This window comes from Orcinus orca, chromosome 9, assembly GCF_937001465.1.
Source record: "Orcinus orca chromosome 9, mOrcOrc1.1, whole genome shotgun sequence".
NCBI lineage: Eukaryota > Metazoa > Chordata > Mammalia > Artiodactyla > Delphinidae > Orcinus > Orcinus orca.
The window spans coordinates 72,535,856-72,557,002 of record NC_064567.1 but is presented as its reverse complement, the minus strand read 5'-3'; the positions used below and the strand labels follow the sequence as shown (position 1 = coordinate 72,557,002).

At 33.6% G+C, this 21,147-nt stretch overlaps 1 protein-coding gene and 1 long non-coding RNA gene across 5 annotated transcripts in view; both read right to left on the bottom strand.

The window, feature by feature from the left end:
* LOC125965339 (uncharacterized) overlaps window positions 1-21,147 on the bottom strand; it is a 702,471-nt gene that overhangs the window by 33,670 nt on the left and 647,654 nt on the right. The window lies entirely within an intron of this gene.
* The window catches only part of ITGB8 (integrin subunit beta 8), a 96,470-nt gene that overhangs the window by 33,670 nt on the left and 41,653 nt on the right, over window positions 1-21,147 (bottom strand). For 3 of the 4 annotated variants that reach the window (XM_004263452.3, XM_049714590.1, XM_049714589.1), the window contains 4 exons: window positions 19,980-20,151; window positions 11,042-11,288; window positions 9,488-9,653; window positions 8,748-8,906 (listed from right to left, as the gene is read on the bottom strand). In XM_004263452.3, coding sequence (XP_004263500.1) covers window positions 8,748-8,906; window positions 9,488-9,653; window positions 11,042-11,288; window positions 19,980-20,151 — 744 coding nt within the window. The remainder of the gene's footprint in view (window positions 1-8,747; window positions 8,907-9,487; window positions 9,654-11,041; window positions 11,289-19,979; window positions 20,152-21,147) is intronic. The other variant, XM_033440568.1, reaches the window with a different exon arrangement.

Below are 21,147 nucleotides of genomic sequence, written 5' to 3'. Positions count from 1 at the left end.
TCTTGGATATGCTTTAACTTGCCTCATTTATTTACCTTTTGCACCTGGCTCCTGAAGTGTTCGAATTTGTGGCTCTTGCCAAACATGCTATCAGTTGCATTCTTGATATCCTTGCTACTGAATGAGGGGCATGGAATAACCATTTTTGTAAGCTTTTCAATGAGAATGGTAGTAAGTTTTCTGCTTAAATATGACTTAACCAAACATATAATTTATTTGGAACAGTCTATTTCATAAGTATTTTCATCAATTTTTGGTTTTATTGAGTCACTTTGGAAAAATCAATATTTTTTCTCATTTACAGGGGCACTATAAAAGCAACATGAGACTACTCTGAGCCTAGCTCAGGTGATTCTGTGTGAAACTTTTGCTTTCAATTTTAAAGAAGAAAAAGTAAATATTGTTTGCAGAAATAATTTCCTGGGTAATTTTCTGCAAGCATGACAAGCATTAAAATTAGGTCTATTCTAAAGTTATTATTAAAGTCATTATTGTTCACATGCCCCCTCCATCCCGCTCCCCACTGGTAACCACTAGCTTGTTCTCTGTATCTGTGAGTCTGTTTCTGTTTTGTTATATCCATTCATTTGTTTTATTTTTTATATTCCACATATAAGTGAAAATATGCAGTATTTGTATTTCTCTGTCTGAGTCATTTTACTAAGCATAATACCCTCTATATCCATCCATGTTGTTGCGTATGGCAAAATTTCATTCTTTATTATGGATGAGTAATATTCCATTGTATATATATACCACAAACTTCTTTATCTATTCAGTTGTTGATGGACGCTTACGTTGCTTCCATATCTTGGCTGTTTTACATATTGCTCCTATGAACATCGGTGTACATAGATCTTTTTGAATTAATGTTTTCATTTTCTTCAGATATATATACCCAGGAGTGGAATTGCTGGATCATATGTTAGTTCTATTTTTAATTTTTTGAGTAGCCTCCATACTGTTTTCCAAGTTGGAGGGTTCCCTTTTCTTTACATTCCTCACTGACATTTATTGTTTGTGGTCTTTTTGATGATGGTCATTCTGACTGGTGTGAGGTGATATCTCATTGTGGTTTTGATTTGCATTTCCCTGATGATTAATGATGTTGAACATCTTTTCACATGCCTGTTGGCCATCTGTATGTCTTCTTTGGAAGAATGCCTATTCAGGTCTTCTGCCCATTTTTTTAATCAGGGTGTTTTTGATATTGAGTTGTATTAGCTGTTGATATATTTTGGATATTGCCCCCTTATTGGACATATCATTTGCAAATATCTTCTCATGTTCAGTAGGTTGCATTTTCATTTTTTTGATGGTTTCCTTTGCTGTGTAAAAGCTTTTAAGTTTGGTTAGGCCCCATTTGTTTATTTTTGCTTTTGTTTCCCTTGCCTGAAGAGACAGGTCCAAAAACATAGTGCTAAGATCTTTGTCAAAGACCATACTCCCTATGTTTTCTTCTAGGACTTTTGTGGTTTCTGGTCTTACATTTAGGTCTTTAATCCATTTTCAGTTTATTTTTATATATGGTGTGGAAAAAAATGTTCTAATTTTATTCCTTTGAATGTAGCTGTCCAGTTTTCCCAGCACCACTTGTTGAAGAGAGTGTCTTTTCCCCACTGTATATTCTTGCCTCCGTTGTCATAGATTAATTGACCATATGTGCATGGGCTTATTTCTGGGCTCTCTATTCTGTTCAGCTGATCTTTATGGCTCTTGTTGTGCCAATACCATACTGTTTTGATTATTGTAGCTTTGTAGTATAGTCTGAAGTCAGGAAGCATGATGCCTCCAGCTTTCTTCTTTTTTCTCAAGATTTCTTTGGCAATTTGGGGGTCTCCCATGGTTACATATAAATTTTAGGATAATTCTAGTTCTGTGAAAAATGTTATTGGTAATTTGATAGGGATTGCATTAAATCTGTAGATTGCTTTGGGTAGAATGGCCATTTAAACAATATTAATTCTTCCAATCCAAGAGCATGGGATGTCTTTCCATTTCTTTTTATCATTTTCAGTTTCCTTCATCAGTGCTTTATAGTTTTCAGAGTATAGGTCTTTCACCTCCTTGGTTAAGTTTATTCCTAGGTATTGTATTCTTTTTGATGTGATTTTAAATGGAATTGTTTTCTTACCTTCTCTTCCTGAGAAAATATATAATACTAATACATTATTAGTGTATAGAAAAGCAATAGATTTTTGTATATTAATCTTGTATCCTGCAACTTTACTGAATTAATTTATTAGTGCTAATAGCTTTTTGATGAAGACTTTAGGGTTTTCTATATACAGTATCATGTCATCTGCATATAGTGATAGAATCATCTATATTCATCAGACATATTGGCCTATAATTTTCTTTTTTTTTTACTGTATTTCTCTGGTTTTGGTGTCAGGGTAATGGTGGCTTCATAGAATGAGTTTGAAAGTGTTTCCTCCTCTTCAATTTCTTGAAATAGTTTAAGAAAGATAGGTATTAACTCTTCTTTATATGTTTGTTAGCATTCCCCTGTGAAACCCTTTGGTCCTGGACTTTTGTTTGGGAGGTTTTGATTACTGATTCAATTTCAACACTAGTTATCAGTCTATTCAAATTATCTATTTCTTCTTGATTCAGTCTTGGAATATTGTATGTTTCTAGGAATTTATCCATTTCTTCTAGGTTGTCCAATTTGTTGGCATTAACTGTTCATAGTATTCTCTTATGATTGTATTTCTGTGATAACAGCAGTAGCTTCTCTTTCATTTCTTATCTTGTGTATTTGGGTACTCTCTTTTTTTTTCTGAATGAACCTGGTTAAAGACTTATCAGTTTTGTTTATCTTTTCAAAAAATAAGTTCTTGGTTTCATTGATCTTTTCTGTTGTTTTTTTGGGGGGTAGTGTCTTTAATTTATTTATTTCTGCTTTGATCTTTATTATATCCTTCTTTCTGCTGACTTTGGACTTTGCTCTTCTTTTTCTAATTCCTTTAGTTGGTAAGTTAGGCTGTTTATTTGAAATTTTTTCTTATTTCTTCAGTTAGGCCTGTATCACTATTAACTTCCCTCTTAGAACTGCTTTTGGTGCACCCCATATATTTTTGAGTGTTGTGTTCCATTTTCATTTGCCTTGTCTCAAGATATTTTCTGATTTCCTCATTGGTTTCTTCATTGACCACTGTTTTTTTTAGTAGCATGTTGTTTAGTCTCCATGTGTTTGTTCTTTTCCTGTTTTTCTTTCTATAAATGATCTATAGTTTCATGCCATTGTGGTCAGAAAAGATGCTTGATATAATGTCTATTTTCTTAAATTTGTTGAGACTTGTTTTGACAAGCATGTGATCTATCCTGGAGAATGCTCCATGTACACTTGAAAAGAATGTGCGTGCTGCTGTTTTGGATGGAATGTCCTGTAGATATCTATTAAGTCCAACTGGCCTAATGATTCATTTAAGGCCACTGTTCCCTTATTTATTTTCTGTCTGGATGATCTCCCCATTGATGTCATTGGGATGTTAAAGTGCCCTACTATTATTGTATTACTGTCCATTTCTCCCTTTATTTCTGTTAATATTTTATATATGTATTCCTGTTTTGGACACATATATGTTAATGAGTGTAATCTCTTCTTGTATTGATCCCTTTATCATAATATAGTATATAATTCCCTCTTTGTCTTTTGTTACAGACTTTGTTTTAAAGTCTATTTTGTCTGATAAGGGTCTGCTGCTTCAGCTTTCTTTTGTTTCCATTTGCATAGAATATCAACCCCTTACCTTCAGTCCATGTATCTTTAGCTCTCAAGTGAGTGTCTTATAAACAGCATATAGATGGGTTATTTTTTATCCAATCAGCCACGCTGTGTCCTTTGATTGGAGCATTTAGTCCATTGACATTTAAAGTGATTATTGGTAGGTATGTGCTTATTACCATTTTGTTACTTTTTTCTGGTTGTTTCTCTGTTTTGTCTTCTTGTTTTAGTCTATCCCCTTGTGGTTTGATGATTTTCTTTAGTTGTATGCTTGTGTTCATGTCTTTTTAGTTTTAGTCTCTCTTTAGTTTAGTGGTGTGCTTTAGCTCATCTCTTTTCTTTTTAGTTTTTGTATGCCTATTGCAGGTTTTTGATTTGTGGTTATCATGAAGTTCATATATTTTGACCTTTAACTATATCTACTTGTTTTAAACTGATAGTCATTTAAGTTCAAGGACATTCTAAAAGAGCTACATTTTTTACTATCCCCTCCACATTTTGTTTTTGATATCATATTTTATATCTTCATATCAATCCCTTAACTATTTATTGTAGTTTTAGTTGCTTCTACAATTTTTGTCTTTTAACCTTTGTAGTAGCTTATTTAGGTAGTTGAACCCCTGTCTTTACTATATATCTGCCTTTACCAGTGGCATTTTCCCCTTCCTATAATTTATTTCTTTGTTAGAGCCTTTTCTTTTTCACTTAAAGGACGCCCTTTAATGTTTCTTGTAAGTTTGGTTTAGTGTTGATTAACTCTGTTAGTTTTTGCTTGTCTGAGATGCTCTTTCTCTCTCCTTCAATTCTGAATGATGACTTGCTGTATAGAGTATCCTAGGTTGTAGGGGTTTTTTCCTTTCAACACTTTAAGTATATCATGTCACTCCCTTCTGGCCTGCAAAGTCTGCTATAAAACCAGCTGATAGCCTTATGGGTGTTCCCTTGTATGTGACTCTTTATTTTTCTCTTGCTGAAGTTCTCTCTTTACCTTTAACTAAAAGTTGTAACAATATTTTTTTAAAAATCAGCTGCATATGGACTTAAAACTTTCTGGGTGCATTTAGCCTGAGTGATATTCCCTTTACTTTCCTGATGGTGCATGTTCATAAAACCCAAAGGTGCTAACACTCTAAACTGATCTTATCTTTTTAATTAATTTAAAAAGTTTTTCTTATGCAGTGTTAAGCAGAGAAAAACAAAGTAAGAATCAGGAAATAAGGTGAAAATTTTTATTATATGCTTTAGTTTTGACATATTAGAATTTTAATGTTATTATTCTTATAATTATGTATCAGTAATTTCCATGAGACTAAATAAGTAAAGGAATTCTGAGGAGTTAAATGATAGGAGGGGTGAAGAATCACTGACCATAATATGATGGGGCACAAAAAAATGCTCAGAGAAAGAAACACCATACCTGAGCTACTAATATAATTAGAAGTGTGGTAGGATCTTGCTTATTTGCATCTCTCCATCAGGACTGAGAGTCACAGCAATATTTGAAAGTCCCATTAATAATGGTTCATTGCATGACCTGTGTGCCTCTTCCAAATATTTGCTCTTTGGGCCCCTTTCATTGTTACTGGAGACTCTGGTGTTATTCTTGGCCAAGGATGGGGTGAATGGTTGTGAGGAGGGCTTTGCATGAAGTTGGGAATCACCCTGGAGGATCTGGGTAGGGAGACAGGGTGAAATTCTAGGACCTCAGTATTAACCTGTCTTCTACACCATTAACAATTTTTATACTAACCTCTACCATTTTAGAAACAAATCCTTATTTTAAGCTGGCATTATTACTGGTAAATTATAAAACTACATTACTACTCAAGTTTTTCTTACTGGCAACTGGAGAAAAAGCAGTGGAAAAGGTAATTTATTTAATACTATAATATTATTTGCCAATGGCCATATATAAAATGTAACAATGCTTAAACTGTTTAAAATTTTATCATGTTATGTAATTTAAGTAGGCCAGATTATCTGCTTTATTTCTTCTATAAGTAAGACTATAACTAGAAAGTTAGAGCAGAAACTACAGCAAGAACTTCACTGCTCTATTTATTCTAGTTTTCCCTTGAGACACTGTGGCAAAGTGGTTAAGAATATAGATTTTAATAAAAGATTGAACTGGATTGAGCCCTACCTCTGCCACTTATTAGCTTCTTAGCTGTCTGTCCTCAGTCAACATTCTTAGTTTCTTCTCCCCTCAGTTTTTCTGTTTATAAAAGAAAGATAACTATGACTACCTTACCAAGTTGTTGTAAAGATAAATTTCATACTGTATACACTGTACTGTATGCAGTATACTGATACTGTATGTACATATGTGGTTTCAGTTAATAAAAACTGAAAACAGGGTAGATGTTATAATTCTGGAATTCACATTGACCCTCATGAAATACCTAGGTGAATAAGCAGTAGAACTCTGGATCATGTAATTTAGACATGTAAAAGATCTTTTATCATTTCCTTTTATAAATGAAAGGACCAGAGTCTTGGCCCAAGAAGCTCAGGTACTATTCAACATTACTGGTATTGGCTGCTAGACATAAAGCCAAGAAGCAAAGTGTTTGATTGCTTGTCTAAATAATACCTTTTTAAATTCCTCTATAATGGCTGAATAGGAGAGAATGGAGGTCATTTTAAAATAAGCAGGTACATATGCTTATTAGGCTCAGGGTAGCTTTGGATGTAGGAGGTTTCAGAGCAGTCGTACACCTTGTGTACATAAACACATAGTCAAGGAATCAATCAAAATGCTTCAACTTCTTTTGTTTTAGGGCAGTGTCCCTGGAAATGAAGGGAATGAACTTCTTAGGAAGAGGATCTCTTAAAACACAGACATGGGATAAATGAGATAAAAATATTCTTCTAAGCTATTAATAAACACACTACTCCTTGGTTTATTCAATACATATCAGTGACATGTGGAAGGTTCATTGTTTTAAGTAGGTAAAACAATTTTCAAGAGAGCAAATAAAGTTCATGATAGTTTGTCCAAATTCCTGATATCATAAGAGCCCAAACACTGTGTAAAATTCCATCAGAATTATAATTTGTTTCCATAAGGTTATATGGCATGGCATATGTCTAAAAGTATGAGAACATTTCTTTGCCTTAAGGAATCCGTCCTATATGAGCAACAGCACCCTCTAAAATACAATTATGGAGCGATGACTTCAATGACTTGGCAAAACTTCAAAACGATAATGCAATGCAATTTGAGAATAATGTGATTATTATTTTCCCTTTAAAAAAAAAAAAGCTTCTACTTGTCTCACAATAGAATAGTTCCTCTTGTCTTCTCCTCCACTCCCAGTAAATGAATTAGAACTCTGTCTCAGATTAAAAGAGGTTGGATGGAAGGAAAGATAATAAATGACTTAATTAAAGTGGATGGGTCTACCAAAGTGAAATGTGGCTGAGTAGAAGAGAATTAGCAAAGAGAAAGACACTAAGGGAATAACTCCAAATGCTAAAATTTAAAATTCAAATTCTAGTTATTTTTAAAAATCTTTAAATGTTGAGGCTGCTTTCAAGAATCTAAACCAACCAAGGGTTGAACTTGTTTTATGCGGTAATAACAGTTGCTCCTCTAGACTTTCAAAAAGTCTGGTAGAATGTTTCAGATTAACAAAATTTAAACTATTTAAATTTCACTCATGGGAACCACACACATTTCAGCATAATTTATATGTTTCTAATATTGCATTTCCCAAACTGTGCATGAGGTGCCTTAGAGCACTGCAGTACACTCACCAGGATACCTCAAAATATCTTGAATTTTTAAGGGAAGCACAGTAATACGTGGCATCTGTCAGGTACCCATGAACTACTAGCTGGAGGTGGTTCACAGCTTTACCATTACATTCGTCTCTGTTGTTTTAGATGATGCCATATCTTTGCAAAACTGGGCAACATGAAAATCAGTGCGGAACAGGAAGTGAGGATGGTTACATCTAGTCTGATTCCAAGGCTTGGGAAGTTCCCATTGTAACTTATTTACTAAGAATGACAAACTATACATACATATATATATATATATATATATATATACACACACATACACACACACACACACACACACATATGTTTTTTGATGTTCATGTGTATTATTTTTTTAACTGGCTACTAAGTTTTTAGGACACAAATAGTTATGTTATTTGGACCTAACTACTTACTAAACAGAACTGTCAGGCTCTTTGTTTGCTTGTTTTGCCTACATGTACAAGGGGAAAGATTACTAAGACACTAGGTACCGCAATATGAGAAAGTTTGGAAGCTTTTGTTCTAACATTTGCATGCCTGTATAAGTAGGTGTCATGTCACAAGTAAATGATGCTTTATGCAGTTATTTTCTACATGAAGAATAGCTAATGCTGGGAAAGATGTTCTAAGAGATTGAATTTAAATATATGATTCAGAGCCGAAACTAACCCTCAGGAAGCAATCCAGATATGCACTGTTTAAACAAAAGAGCCCTTAAATATAGATAAACTTCAGAAGGAAGGAGTGAGGTATAAAATTGAAAGCCGGTTTTGTTTTACTCCTTTTTTCCCCTTGTCTCTACTTTGATTCTGTCTATTTTACTGCGAGGATTCCTCAAGCCAAATACGTTCTTCTTAATCTCTAATATGTTTTTCAATACTAACCCTGTAGAAGTAGTTATAAGTAAACTAGTAAGGCTAACGTATATGTATATGCTCTTTTCCTTTTAAGGTCCTTCAGTTGAGTAAAAAGTAAGCTCTTCTATCACTCTCATTTTCATAAATTATACAGTGCTTTGTAGGATATTAGAGAGTCAGCTACTAGATATTATCAAAGTATTTCAGCCTTATATTTTATTGAGCAGAATTTATAGACTGCATTGTTCTGTAACTTGTCTTTCATGACTTATCCTGACTCTGCATCATGATCCTTTAGGTAATTTCTCGGTACAAGGACAGCTGAATTGCCAATTTAAACTTATACTATAACCAGAAAAGTCATAACTACTAATAGGCTGTTGCTGTATTACCATGCTCGTTGATCTGACGTAGACGTTGTTTTTCAGATGGCAGTTTCCATCATTTGGCACCACTATGCCTGCCAATTTGCTATCTAGAGCAAGATGAGATGTCTGGTCTGTCATCACCAGCAGCAATCTTTTAGCTTCTTTTCGCCATCCAATGTGACTCTTAAAATAAACATGTAATTAGATCTTGTACAATAACATAGATCTTTACTATGGTCTTCATTTCAAGTAAACATTAAATTTAAAACATTAAGTCAGGCTAGAATGATGTGCATAAATTCAGTGCTGTTTCATAAATAGCATTAACTTTTATTTGTATATCCTCTTCCACAGCCGTTTGACCACACTATCTCCTGGCTAGAGACTTCTGGTGTTCCACAGAGGAAGAACAAGCCAGGTTTATGAAGTGCAGACTGCCCACTGTGATGTGAGTAGGACAACAAGCTACTTCTGTTTTTTTCCTTGGAGAGTAGTGAGTGAAAAGAGCAGCCCTTTTGGAAATGATTTTCCAAGTGCATAAGTTATTCTTTCCCTTTTATCTTTTCCTATTTATAACCCTCTCCTAATTTAGCCCCTCTGTCCTGAACACATACCAAAATGAATAATACTGGTGACGAATAACAGATAAGAGAAGAATGTATTCTTCTATGCTATGTTTTCACTCCATAAATCGAAGGGAAAAATCCTAAATTCTTGGAGAATTTTTCATCTGAGCAAATATTCAATAATGTGAAACTTCTTACCTCACAGACAGCTGCCTGAAGCATAGCATCAAAACCTCCTTCAGGTGTATCTATATTTCCAGAGATCTTCTGTCTGTGAACTGCTTTTTCAAACTCAGTGATGTTTTCCGTCAAAGACAGCACATGGATATACCCATGGGGAGGCATACAGTCTAAGTTGTAGTCACTATATGGGTAAAGAAGAAATGCAAATTCTATTTTGCTATGCGTCCTTCAAAGATCCAAAATACTACTCATGGTCATAGTAAAAGTGTGTGGTTGATGTGAGAAGGGAATACCTTTTTTATTTTTGCCAAGAAAATTTTATTAGAGAAAATCTGTATTTTATAAAATCAGAGAAAAGCTCAATATTGGTGAATATTTCTTTGCATGTAGCAATATAATGCCTTGGTCGTCAAAACATAAAGAAGATTAAACATGTTTAATATAGGACACCTAAGGGCTTTTATTATGCTAATATGCACTGTTAATTTTTAAGAGGAGATGAAAATTTACAGTGATTTCCTATCACATTTGCCCATGGAACAGCTGAAAAACACTTTTTGGGAAATGTTTTTAGGAATTTAGTTAAAATATTATACTACTGTTAGATATTTTAAAATATTTTGCTAATTTTAAAGTGATGCTTGGTGTAGAATTATTGATGCATGGTCACAATTCATTAAAATTGTTTTGAGAATTCCATAATGTCCCCAAAGGTGAGGATCATTCCTCAGGTGCATTTGTATTCAGGGAGAAGGTGTGTGAAGCTCCATGTGGAGAGGCATCAGTCTTGTTCCTCTACAACAGAAAGCAGAGTTGTTCTGGTAAATTAGAGTATATACTGTAAAGTGATCTGGGCAATTCATGAAAGTAGGAAAGAAGACGATAAAATGAAATGTTTTGTTAAGGAAGAACTGAACACATTTATAGTTCTCTCTGAAAATTCAACAGGCTAAGTATCGTGTGAGAAATTCATATTTTAAAGGTCTGTTTTCCTTTCATAGTAGGGAATATGCTGTTCCAAACTGATAAGAAAAAGGGCTCTTTCTAGCAAACACATTCTCTCTTTTGACCTACCTATCCTCCATGTGCTAGCTGAGTTTTGTTTGAAATCACATCATAAGCAATGTAATTATAAACAGTCACAATACAGTAATGGAAATACAGATGCAATACTGGCAAAATAAGTACTTTAAATTTGATAAACCTTAATTCAGCAAATTTGGATCAATCAAAAAAGGAATACAGAAGTTTCAAAGATGTATTTTTTATATATATATATATATATAGTAGCCTGATTATTGGAGGTTTATCCAAAATTACTAATATTATTTGTGTTTTTTGTAATAGAAACTAAGTGAATGATATTTGAAAAAATATAAAGTAAAAAGCCACCCTTCAGTCTCAGAAGTTTTCAGATAGAAACATACTTCTTCTATACATATTTTCATTTATCATTTAATTAAAACAAAAATATAAAATTTAGTAAGTCTTTGATTTAAAAACAAAATGAGGTTTTATAAGATTTTAAATTTGTTTAGCATTAGGAAGTCCACGTCAAATATTAGATACCTGCATTGATTATGAATTCTTTCTGGATGGATACTAATGTATGGTGAAACTGTTTTATCAACGTATGAGCCAAATCCAAGGCGGAAGTCATGGGAGAAAAATGCCATTTTTCTAGATAAATCATTTCCAACTGAATTTAATTTTTCAATATTATTGTGCATTGATGCTGAGACATCAACCAGATAATAAAGATCCACAGGATATTTCTTCAGAGGATGAATTTTCAGCATAAAATTAGCTTCAGCTCCTAGTTCAGAGAAAGACAAACATAGTATAGTATTCATTTTAAACATCTCAGGTTAAGCTATCAATCATCCGGTCACATTTTAGGTATAGAACAATTATCACAAATTTGTGCATAATGAATGAAATTGGGAATATTCCAGAATAATTTCAAGGCAGTTTGGAAACTGTACCATCCCAGACATACCAATGTCTTAGTCTCCAACTTCTACAGTGCATTTCTCGTAATTCTATAGGGCAGATAGAGATAATAACAAATAGACCAGCTCAACATAAATGTAATAGGTAATATATTTATCACCATATGAACCTGTATTTCTAGTGTCTAGTAAAGCATAGGACAAACAGCAAGCAGCATTCTATCATAAGAGAGAGTAGGTGTCTGTGCTTGTTTTCAGGTCGCATTTAGATATGAAGACAGCCAGAAAGGTATTCTAAGAAAATTTACCCCTTATTGGATGCAGGTGTAGATTCATTCTTTTGGGTTAAGGTATATTTACATATGAGATGTGAAAACTCTGGTACTGAGCAGTACATTAAGCTATTCAAAATAATTCCTACCTCATCATGTTACTTGATTAGATTCTCCCCAACAGTTAGTTGTAAGAGGAAATGAGACAGTGGTCTGAAGAATGATATGCAGCATTGCCACATTGAGGACCAAGACAATGTAGGGGACAGCATTTGTCCAATGCATAATGGGTGCATGATAAACATATGTTGAAGAGGGATCACAGGGGCAAAGAAACTGGATGAGTAGAGAGGGTCACCATAAGGAGAATTGTTGGAGCCTCCAAAAGACAACTGTCTTTGCAATACAGTTTTATTTAGTTTTCTGTCCATTATCAAGTCATACAAGGATTTGGTACCCTACAGAGTTAGTACTTCTGTATTTAACTTTTTAAAGTACATGATGAAAAGTTATCAATTTAAATAGAGGAAGTTTGTGAATTTTACTTTTTTAAATAATAAAGCAAATGCTTGTAAGTCATTAATTATTTGCACATGGGGAATATTTTGAGTGTAAAAAATTTTTTAATAAATACAAATTTGTATACATGATTGGTAGCCTGATCTACTTATTAAAGGAATCTTACAATTTTTCAAATCATATTTTCAGTCTTAATATGCTTAAAAATAGCAATATTTTAAAACTTACTTCACAAATCAAATGTTATACAGCCAGATTATGGAATGTATTAAAAATAGTAAGGTTTTTTGGTTTGTAATATTAGTTATGGGAGAAAGGGGCTATTTACTTATTCCTAATTTGCCTTTAAATGCAGGAAACTTCTTTATTATAACATTCTTGGATTTTCAGCCCAAGAGTTTGGGAGGAGAAATTGGGCTTGCATAGCCCAGCCCAGTCAATTCTTTCACTCCTTTTTTTTAGGAGCTGGGCTGCCTCCGGTGAACATATATTTGGCTCTGCTTTCCAAGTATCTGGTGAAAAATCCTGCCCATGTGGAAGTGTCCTGCAATTTGGGTAGAGAAGTTTAATTCAGAAGAATGATAGAATCTGGTAGATAGGGCTGGATCGATGAGAAATAGAAATGGAGCGTATTGGGGAGTGTGGTTCATGTGGAGGAGCTTGAATTTTAATGTGGGTCAGCATTTAATTTTTAATTTTTTTAAAGTTGTGTAGTTGTTTTTTAACTGTTGACTTGGACATATGGCTGAAGGCATTAGGAGCTGGCCACATGGTATTCTCATCTTGATGGATCATTATAGTTTATGGTGGCTCTGTCTAAAGATGAATGGCTGCCTATTTTTATAGAGTCATCGAAAAATGTACCAGATATTCAGCGTGTTGTGTGAGTTGTTATATTATTGGTTGGTTATCTCAGCCAACAGGCAGAGTCTACATAGCATCAGCAAAAGCACAGGCCTTGGAGGCCTGAGCTATTCAGGGAGCTCCAGTAAAATGCTAGCCACACAGGAGCCTTCAGCACAGGTCAGCTGCTCATAGCCTAGCAAGCGAATCCTAGTCTCACTGACCTCAGCAAAGAAGAGGGCTTTTAGGAAGCCTTGCCAGGCTTTTAGGAAGCCTGGCCAAATGGCCATGGTTAGAGGGTGCAGGCTACTGTAGCTTTATTTTGATTACATAGATGCTGGCGTTAGCACATGTACCTGGGTCAGTTGAAGACCTCAGCGTGGGCTGACACCTCAGTAAGACAAGTTTTCACTAAAGGAGAAAGGAGAATCTTTCTGTACACAGGCCTTTTACTCATCGCTGGAGAGAATGATAATCGCTACTTTTAAACTGCAAGGCACTTGAGTTTCCTAAAAGGTTCTAGCTTTAAGTAGTAAGCTTAAGGTGGGCAGCCCTACATAGGCTGACCCCAAACCCCACTCTGCTTGTTAAGGAGGAAGCTGAAGGGGCCAAGCTTAGATTACCATATTTTGCCCATGAGCCTGAGACACTCCCCACATTATGCTCTCAAGTTGGCTTTGTATTGGATAATTATATATGACGGAGAAACCTTCTCTTGGAAGCAGTAGAAATATCTTTTCATGGGAACATGGATACCATGTCCCTGGATAAAATCTCCATTCAGTTCCTACTGTGGTGCCACCAACACTGGGCTCAAAGGGAAGATGACATTAAAGAGGTTTTGAATATATTGAATGAGAAAGAAACACATCTAAAAATAAGACAATATCTGCGGCCATCACCACTGTGATATAAATTCCAGCAACAATGTCTTAAATGCTACTCTGAGAGAAGGAGCTATGTGGGGGTGGATTCTTTTAGTGGGTAAGAGCTACTAAGTGCAGTGATCCATATAAAATATTTACCACAGTATTTGGTACACAGTAAATATATAGACATTAGTAATTATTACCATTAGTATTACTAGATTCTAACATTAGATCTGTTCTAATGTTAGAATAGATGATAGAACTGTTCTATCTAACATTAGATAGAACAACATTAGGATAAGAACTGTTTATTTATCTCTGAAGCCTCTGGGTTTGGTACATGCATAGCCACTCATAAATGTTCTTTAAACTATATTGGAAGAATATTTTGATACAGCATTTCAAAAGGCCCATATATATACCACAGTAAGAAGCTAATATTTATAACTTCTTTCCCATAGTTTAGGGAGATCTTAAATAGCTTCTCTCTATAAGAGGAAAAGAGTATCATCTGGCCCCCAAAATATTTATGCCACCACTTACATTATCTCCAGGAAAGCTTCATCCTCATAATTTGAGATTCTAAAGGCTCAAGTCCTATTCCTTTGATTAACTTTAAAGGCAAGAAAAGAGTCTGTGACATAGAATAAGAAAGAGGACTTGGAGGAAAGTTGAGACCTACTTAGAGCTATTGCCAATATTGTTTTGAATAGACCAAAAAAATAAAGTTGTTCGAATGAGTTTTAAATCACTCAAATAATGGCGTGAGCATCTCTGAAGAGCTGGCTACAACAAACATGACTGGATATTAAGAAAAGATAACTAAGAAATATTCTGCATAAGATGAAACTGAAAAACCGTAAGAAAATATGGAGAACTGTAGCAGGAGGAAAGAGCTGCCAATTTCTATTCATTATCCTTGAGCAGGGGAAGGAGAAGGCCCAAGAATTAGACTAGTTTGAAACAGCAAGGTACAGACTCTAGCACATTTCTGGATTTCTGTGTGGGATAAAATGGGGGATATGTGCCAGGTGTTGAGGAGGAAAAATGCATGACTCTATAGTTTTAGGTTTTTTGAAAAAAGTTTTGAATTCAAGAAGAATACCTGAAAAATCTTACATTTTAAATTAAGCTACACTAAAGAACTTTTTTTCTTTAAAATATTAAAATGAATCAAGTTTGAAACCTTTTCTTCAATTAGTGAAGTACAAATTATACTCATCCTTGTCATATACATTATATTACTTCTGAAACAGAAATCGAGAATTATCTTCTCTCACCTATCTTCCTAAAGATTTCATTTCATTTCACTGTTCTTAGGGGACATAAACTAGGATTAGTCACCTATTTCTGTTATTATTTTTCCATAAAATTGATAGGTAAAAATTTTAAAAAGTATAGTTTAAGAAGTAAAAAGTAAATATCTTTTTAAAATCTCATTTAAAATATTCAATTATATATATTATATACATATTTTATATAGCCCTAACATTCCTTTAAAAACTTAGTATATGATATAATGGAAATATTTTTATTTTTAAAAATAAAAACTTTTTAAAATCCTTAATAAATGCTACATTGAAGGTCATGAATTTTTATCAGGTAAGAATAAAGTGGTTATCTATAAATAAATCTAATAAATCAAAATTAATATTAGGGAATAAATGTATTTTACACTTAGGTATTCATTATACCAGACCCTCAACTTTTATATATATATTAGGGTGCAAAGGACTTTACATTGTAAAGAATGAGGTTCCTATATATCTGGAGTTGGTAAAATACAGCTTTATATATTATGCCCCAAAGCTGGCATGTCTTTGATGCCACGATGCACTTTTAGATGAACTTATTAAATCTATTTTAATAATTATTTGCTATATATGCAGATTATAAAAATATAGTTCTGTCATAGCTATGTTGGAAAGATAACATACACGTTAGACAGTAACTATTTTCACACAGAAATTCATGAGGATTGGGGAATTGACTAAAATCAAACCCTATAATGATTGACATAGACATTAAGCATTTGTGTTTTGATTCTCCTACTCCCATGATCTCATACTACCTTCACTTACTACCTCATGTTGACATCTCCAGCTTCTCTATCTCCAACTCTGTCTCTCCCCAGAACTCCAGCCTCTAATGGGTAAGTCACTGCCTTAATTCAAGATGTCTCTTTGAACTCAGACTCACCCCCTCCACAAAGAGCAGCCTTCTCCACCTCACCAAGATGCTCGAGCCAGAGCCCAGGTGTTCCCATACTCATCAATCACCAATCCCTGGGGATGAAACCTTCGGATTATCTCTCAAGTCTGGCCATTTTTCTCCTGCCTTGTTACCATTACTGCCATTGCTTATCTACAGCACTGAAATAACTTCCCAACTTTTGAACTGTTAATTTATAGTCTCAGGAGGATTCAGCCACCATTATGTCTACAGAAGAGAACAGACTAAATTCATTTAAGTGTATAAATTTAAAAGTAACATACCAGTATAAAAAAATGCACCTTGTAATTTTCAAATCTCAAGTATTTAAAAAAGAGCAAGACATTTTTAAAGGCTATTAGTCATTTTTTTAGAGGTAAATAATATATGATAAGCCTCATCTGTAAGCTGTTGAAAATTAATATTCAATGAGAAAAATAAGCAAATTTGTATGGAGGGGCAAATCACACACAAAGTGGAGAGATAAAGATAATTAATAAGCTTAAGAAAAATATTCAAGCTTTCTAGTAATAGGAAAAAGACAAAAGAAAACAGCTAATAGACTAGTTACACTTAACAAATTGAAGAGACTAAAAAGAATGAGAATGGGTGAGGTTGACTCTTGAAAGCCTAACTGGACATGAATTTTGCTTGTGAATAATCTGGTAATACACATGACCTAGTAAATCTATTCCTCGGAATGTATCCTAAATAAATATGTTGTTATATATATGGAGAGATAGATAGATAGATATAGATAGATACATGTATAATGAGTATCACTGAAGATTTGTTTAAACAAACTGCATTTAAATTTGATTGGGACTGTCTTACATTTATTGATTCACTTAGATTTTGTTACATTACTAGAATATATTTATAGAAAACTGTTATTTTTATAATATTGTTTCCCTATTCAGGAACATAAAATTCTTCTGCATCTATTCATATTGTCTTTTACGTAGCACAATAGACTACATATTTTTTAGAAAGTTTATCACTAGGCAGTTTACATTTTAGGTTGCTGCTTTGAAATGATCCCTTTTTAAATTATATTTAATACTATATAAGAAATGCATTGATTTTTGAATATTTAAAAAATTTCCTGCCATGGCCTTTTATTTTTAATTTTAATAGTTAGTTTTCGTTGATTTGCCTGGATTTCCAGGTAGACATATAATGATAATTTTGCTTTATCTTTTCAAAATGTTGATAACATGTACTTGGTTTTCTTGTCTGATTGCTTTTATGTAAAACTTTCAGAAGGATTTTAATACATATTAAAGAAGTAGTCTTCAATTTTGGTTTGGGCAGGAATGGATACTAAATTTTTTTTGTATGATTTTTGGCATCTATTGAGATAACAATATATATTTGTCTTCTTTTGGCAAACTAAGATGATAAAAATACATTAATTTTAAGACAATCAACTACCCTAGGTTAGATCTACTTGTATGGTGACATTGCTCTTATTATCACATGCAGTTTAATTTGATTTCTTAAAATGTTATTAGGGATTTGATACTAGAGTTATGATAAGCTTGTAAAAATTGAGTAGCTTCTAAGCCTTCTCTAAAACCATGGAAGAGTTCATGTAGCATAGGGATAATGTGTTCCTTAAATGTTTAGGGGAACATGAAATCATTTCTCCCCATGAAATCCTTTAGACCTAATGTTTTTAGGGGGAGTTTCTTTTATAATTTTCTTAACTTCTTATATCTTTATTAGGTTTCTTAGGGGTTTCCCTCTTCTTGAGTCAATTTTAGTCATGTATATTTTCCTAGAAAATTATCTTTATTATTACGATTTATATATTTTACCACATTTAATGCATTTTACCATTTTTAATATTTTCTTAAAGTTTTTTTTTACCCAATATTTGTTTCTCTGGTTATGGTCTGTATAATCAGGTCATTTGCTTTTTGTCCTTTTTTCTTAATTAGCTTTGCCAACAATTTGTCTATTTCATTGGGCTTTACAAATAACCAGATTTTGGATTTATACGTTTGTTTTACTTTTTTATTTCTATTTTGCATTCCATTTTGTTTTTTTTCTTAACTTATGAATTTCTTCCTCTTGTTTTCCTTATGGTTATTTTGTTTTTGTTGTTTCTATACCTTTATCTGGATGCTTCATTCTTCTTTAATAATAAAAGCATTTAAAGTTTTGAATTATCCTGAGAGCAACTTTGAACACATACCATTATGTTATGATGTGTGTTGTTATTATTGTTATTATCAAATAGTCTGTGACTAGAGTTTTGATTTATTCTTGGAGATAGAACTTATTTAGGAAAATCTTTTCTTTGTTTCTCTATTATTTAATATTTGTTTATCCTCTTGTATTGATTTTAAATTTTATTGCGAGGTGTTCAGAGATGTTGGCCTATAAAAACAGTTTCACTTTTTGGAGTTCAGTTTTCTTGTATAAAATATAATTAATTTCTAAAAATATTTCATAGCTTTTGAAAACATTATTTTATATATCAAGAATTATGGATTGAATTTTGCCCCCTCCCTGCCCGCCCCCAGCCAAATTTCTATGTTGAAGCCCTAACTCACAATGTGATGGTGTTTGGAGATGGAGCCTTTGGGAGATGACTAGATATAGATGAGGTCCTGAGGGTGGGGTCCTCATGGTGGGTTCAGTGCCCTTATATGTAGACAACAGAGAGCTCCTTTTCTGTCTGTCTGTCATTCTCTCTCCCTCTCCAGAAACCGAATCTGCCAGCACCTTGATCTTAGACTTCCTAGCTCCTAGAACTGTGAGAAAATAAATTTCTGTTGTTTAAGGCACATAGTGTGTGGTATTTTGCTATGGCAGCAATAGAAGGTGGCAAGTGTCATAATCTTACCAACCTAGTTACTTTAATTTTTGTGTACCCCTTTCCAGCTGTCACTCATTTATGTCCATACTGGGCTGTATAATTGTTGGGATATGGTGAAGTGCACAGTTTTAATTGGAAGCTGGGAATATGCCTAGGGCCAAGAAAGAAATGGATTTCGTTATTTTGGTAATCCAAGAGTCTGGGAAAAATAGCTCAGCTTTGGAATTGGGAGGTCATATGTTGATAATGGTTATTCAAAAGTTTAATGACAGGACAAGACCACCCAAAATGAAATAATGATGGCTTGAAGGCAATCGCATACCACTTAGAACTAAATGTATCTAGTTGAGTGATGCATATCTTTGTACCTGAACTTATCTTGCCATATGTAGTTAGTTCATTGGGATTCTCTGGCACTGGAGAAAATGAATAATTTCCAGTGGCCTGCTACATGTGCAATACAGTGGTGTGGAAGGACAAGTATAAGAGAAGTATTGGAGGAAAAGCATATGTTACTCTCAGGGGCCAAATCAGCTCAAGTTAATTATGATAATTATGAATTATAGTTTTCTGTTACAAGCTTATCACACAGGCTCTAAGACTTAGCTTAATTCACATCTCTTACTAATTAATCAACTAACAAATTCAGCAAACACTTATGGAGTGCTTACTACATGCCAGCACTCTGTTAGGCATTGGAGAAACAGAGTGGAATAAAACATGTTCTCTTTCTTCCAGAGCTGGCAGTGGCATAGGAACACAATTACAGTACAATGTGATCAAGTTTGGAAACACATAATTATAATATAGTGTGGTCAGGTTTGCAGAGTGTCCGAGGCCACACAGCTAGCTATAGGCATAAGAAAGACTAGAATTCTGATTTCTTGATTCTGAGCCCACTCTTATTTCTACTGTAGCAATACTGCCTGCCATAAAATGTTAAATATGAGCAAATAAAGCTAGATATAATTTCAAATGAAGAATCATCATTGATTTATTTGAAAATAACCATACCTTGACGTAGCTGAATCAGCACTTCTCCTGGTGTCACCTGGGTATTGATTTCATTTTCACTTGGTGTTACATGCACAGATGGGTATTCTATCAAATCAATTGAGCAGCCTTTGTTTATTAAATTGGAAACAATATCACAACGTTCATTCTTTGATCCACCTGAAATGAAATCCTGTTTAAAAGAAGGAAAATCACTGATGTTTTTAGTGCATATCATCTCAGTTATAACCAAAGAAAACCACATAACGAACACTGCAAAGAAGCCATCTTCCAATATTGTACAAATTATACAACTGTTAAGAATAGCTGCATGTTTCCAATAAGAATACTGGCAAATTTGTCTTAAATAAAGCTTTAATTTCTAAATGTTATTTTGAAAGAAGAAAATGAATATTAAAAAGGAGATTTAAACTAAGTACTTTAAATATTGTTAACTGATCACTTTAAAATTATACCAACTTAATTCCTTCTAAATATTTTACTTTGGAATTACTGCTCCAAAAGAAAATTTAGCCAAAATAGACCATTCAGTGTGGTTCCACATGTAAGCTTCAGTTCTCAAAGAACCCAACTGGTATGTTTACTATATACTATTATGTTTGGAATGTGAGAGCAAGTCCTTAGAAATCACATGCCTAATTAGGTACTGAAAATTCATAAAAGAATGAATTGGAAATCTATATTTCTTAGACTAAAAATTCCCCGACTTCTTATACATGTAACAGCCTGTAATTCAGTAAACCAAGGAAGATGCTCATAATGAGACTGGGAGATATAAAAGTGCAGCTCAAATTCTCCTGATTTTGAACAGAATCTTGAACTTTCATTACCATTCAGCACTGGTTAGTTGATGGTAATCCAATAGCCATCCATTAAACTTGGAATTAATGGAGCAAGCTTAAAATATAATTTATCTTGACTGAGAAAGATTTGATATTTTTATTTTTGAATGTAACCATTCAGGTTTTTTCCTAAGAACAGGAAATGTATTGAAAAGTATAGAAATATAGTTTATTATATATAATGTTGGCCTGAATTATTCGGGATATTTGCTTAGTGATCTTCCTGGATGTGGCTATTTTGATCTGGCATTCAGTCATTCCTCATCTAGTTTAACCGATTCAGAGAACTGGGTTTCTGATCAATTACTCATTCAATCGAAGAATGT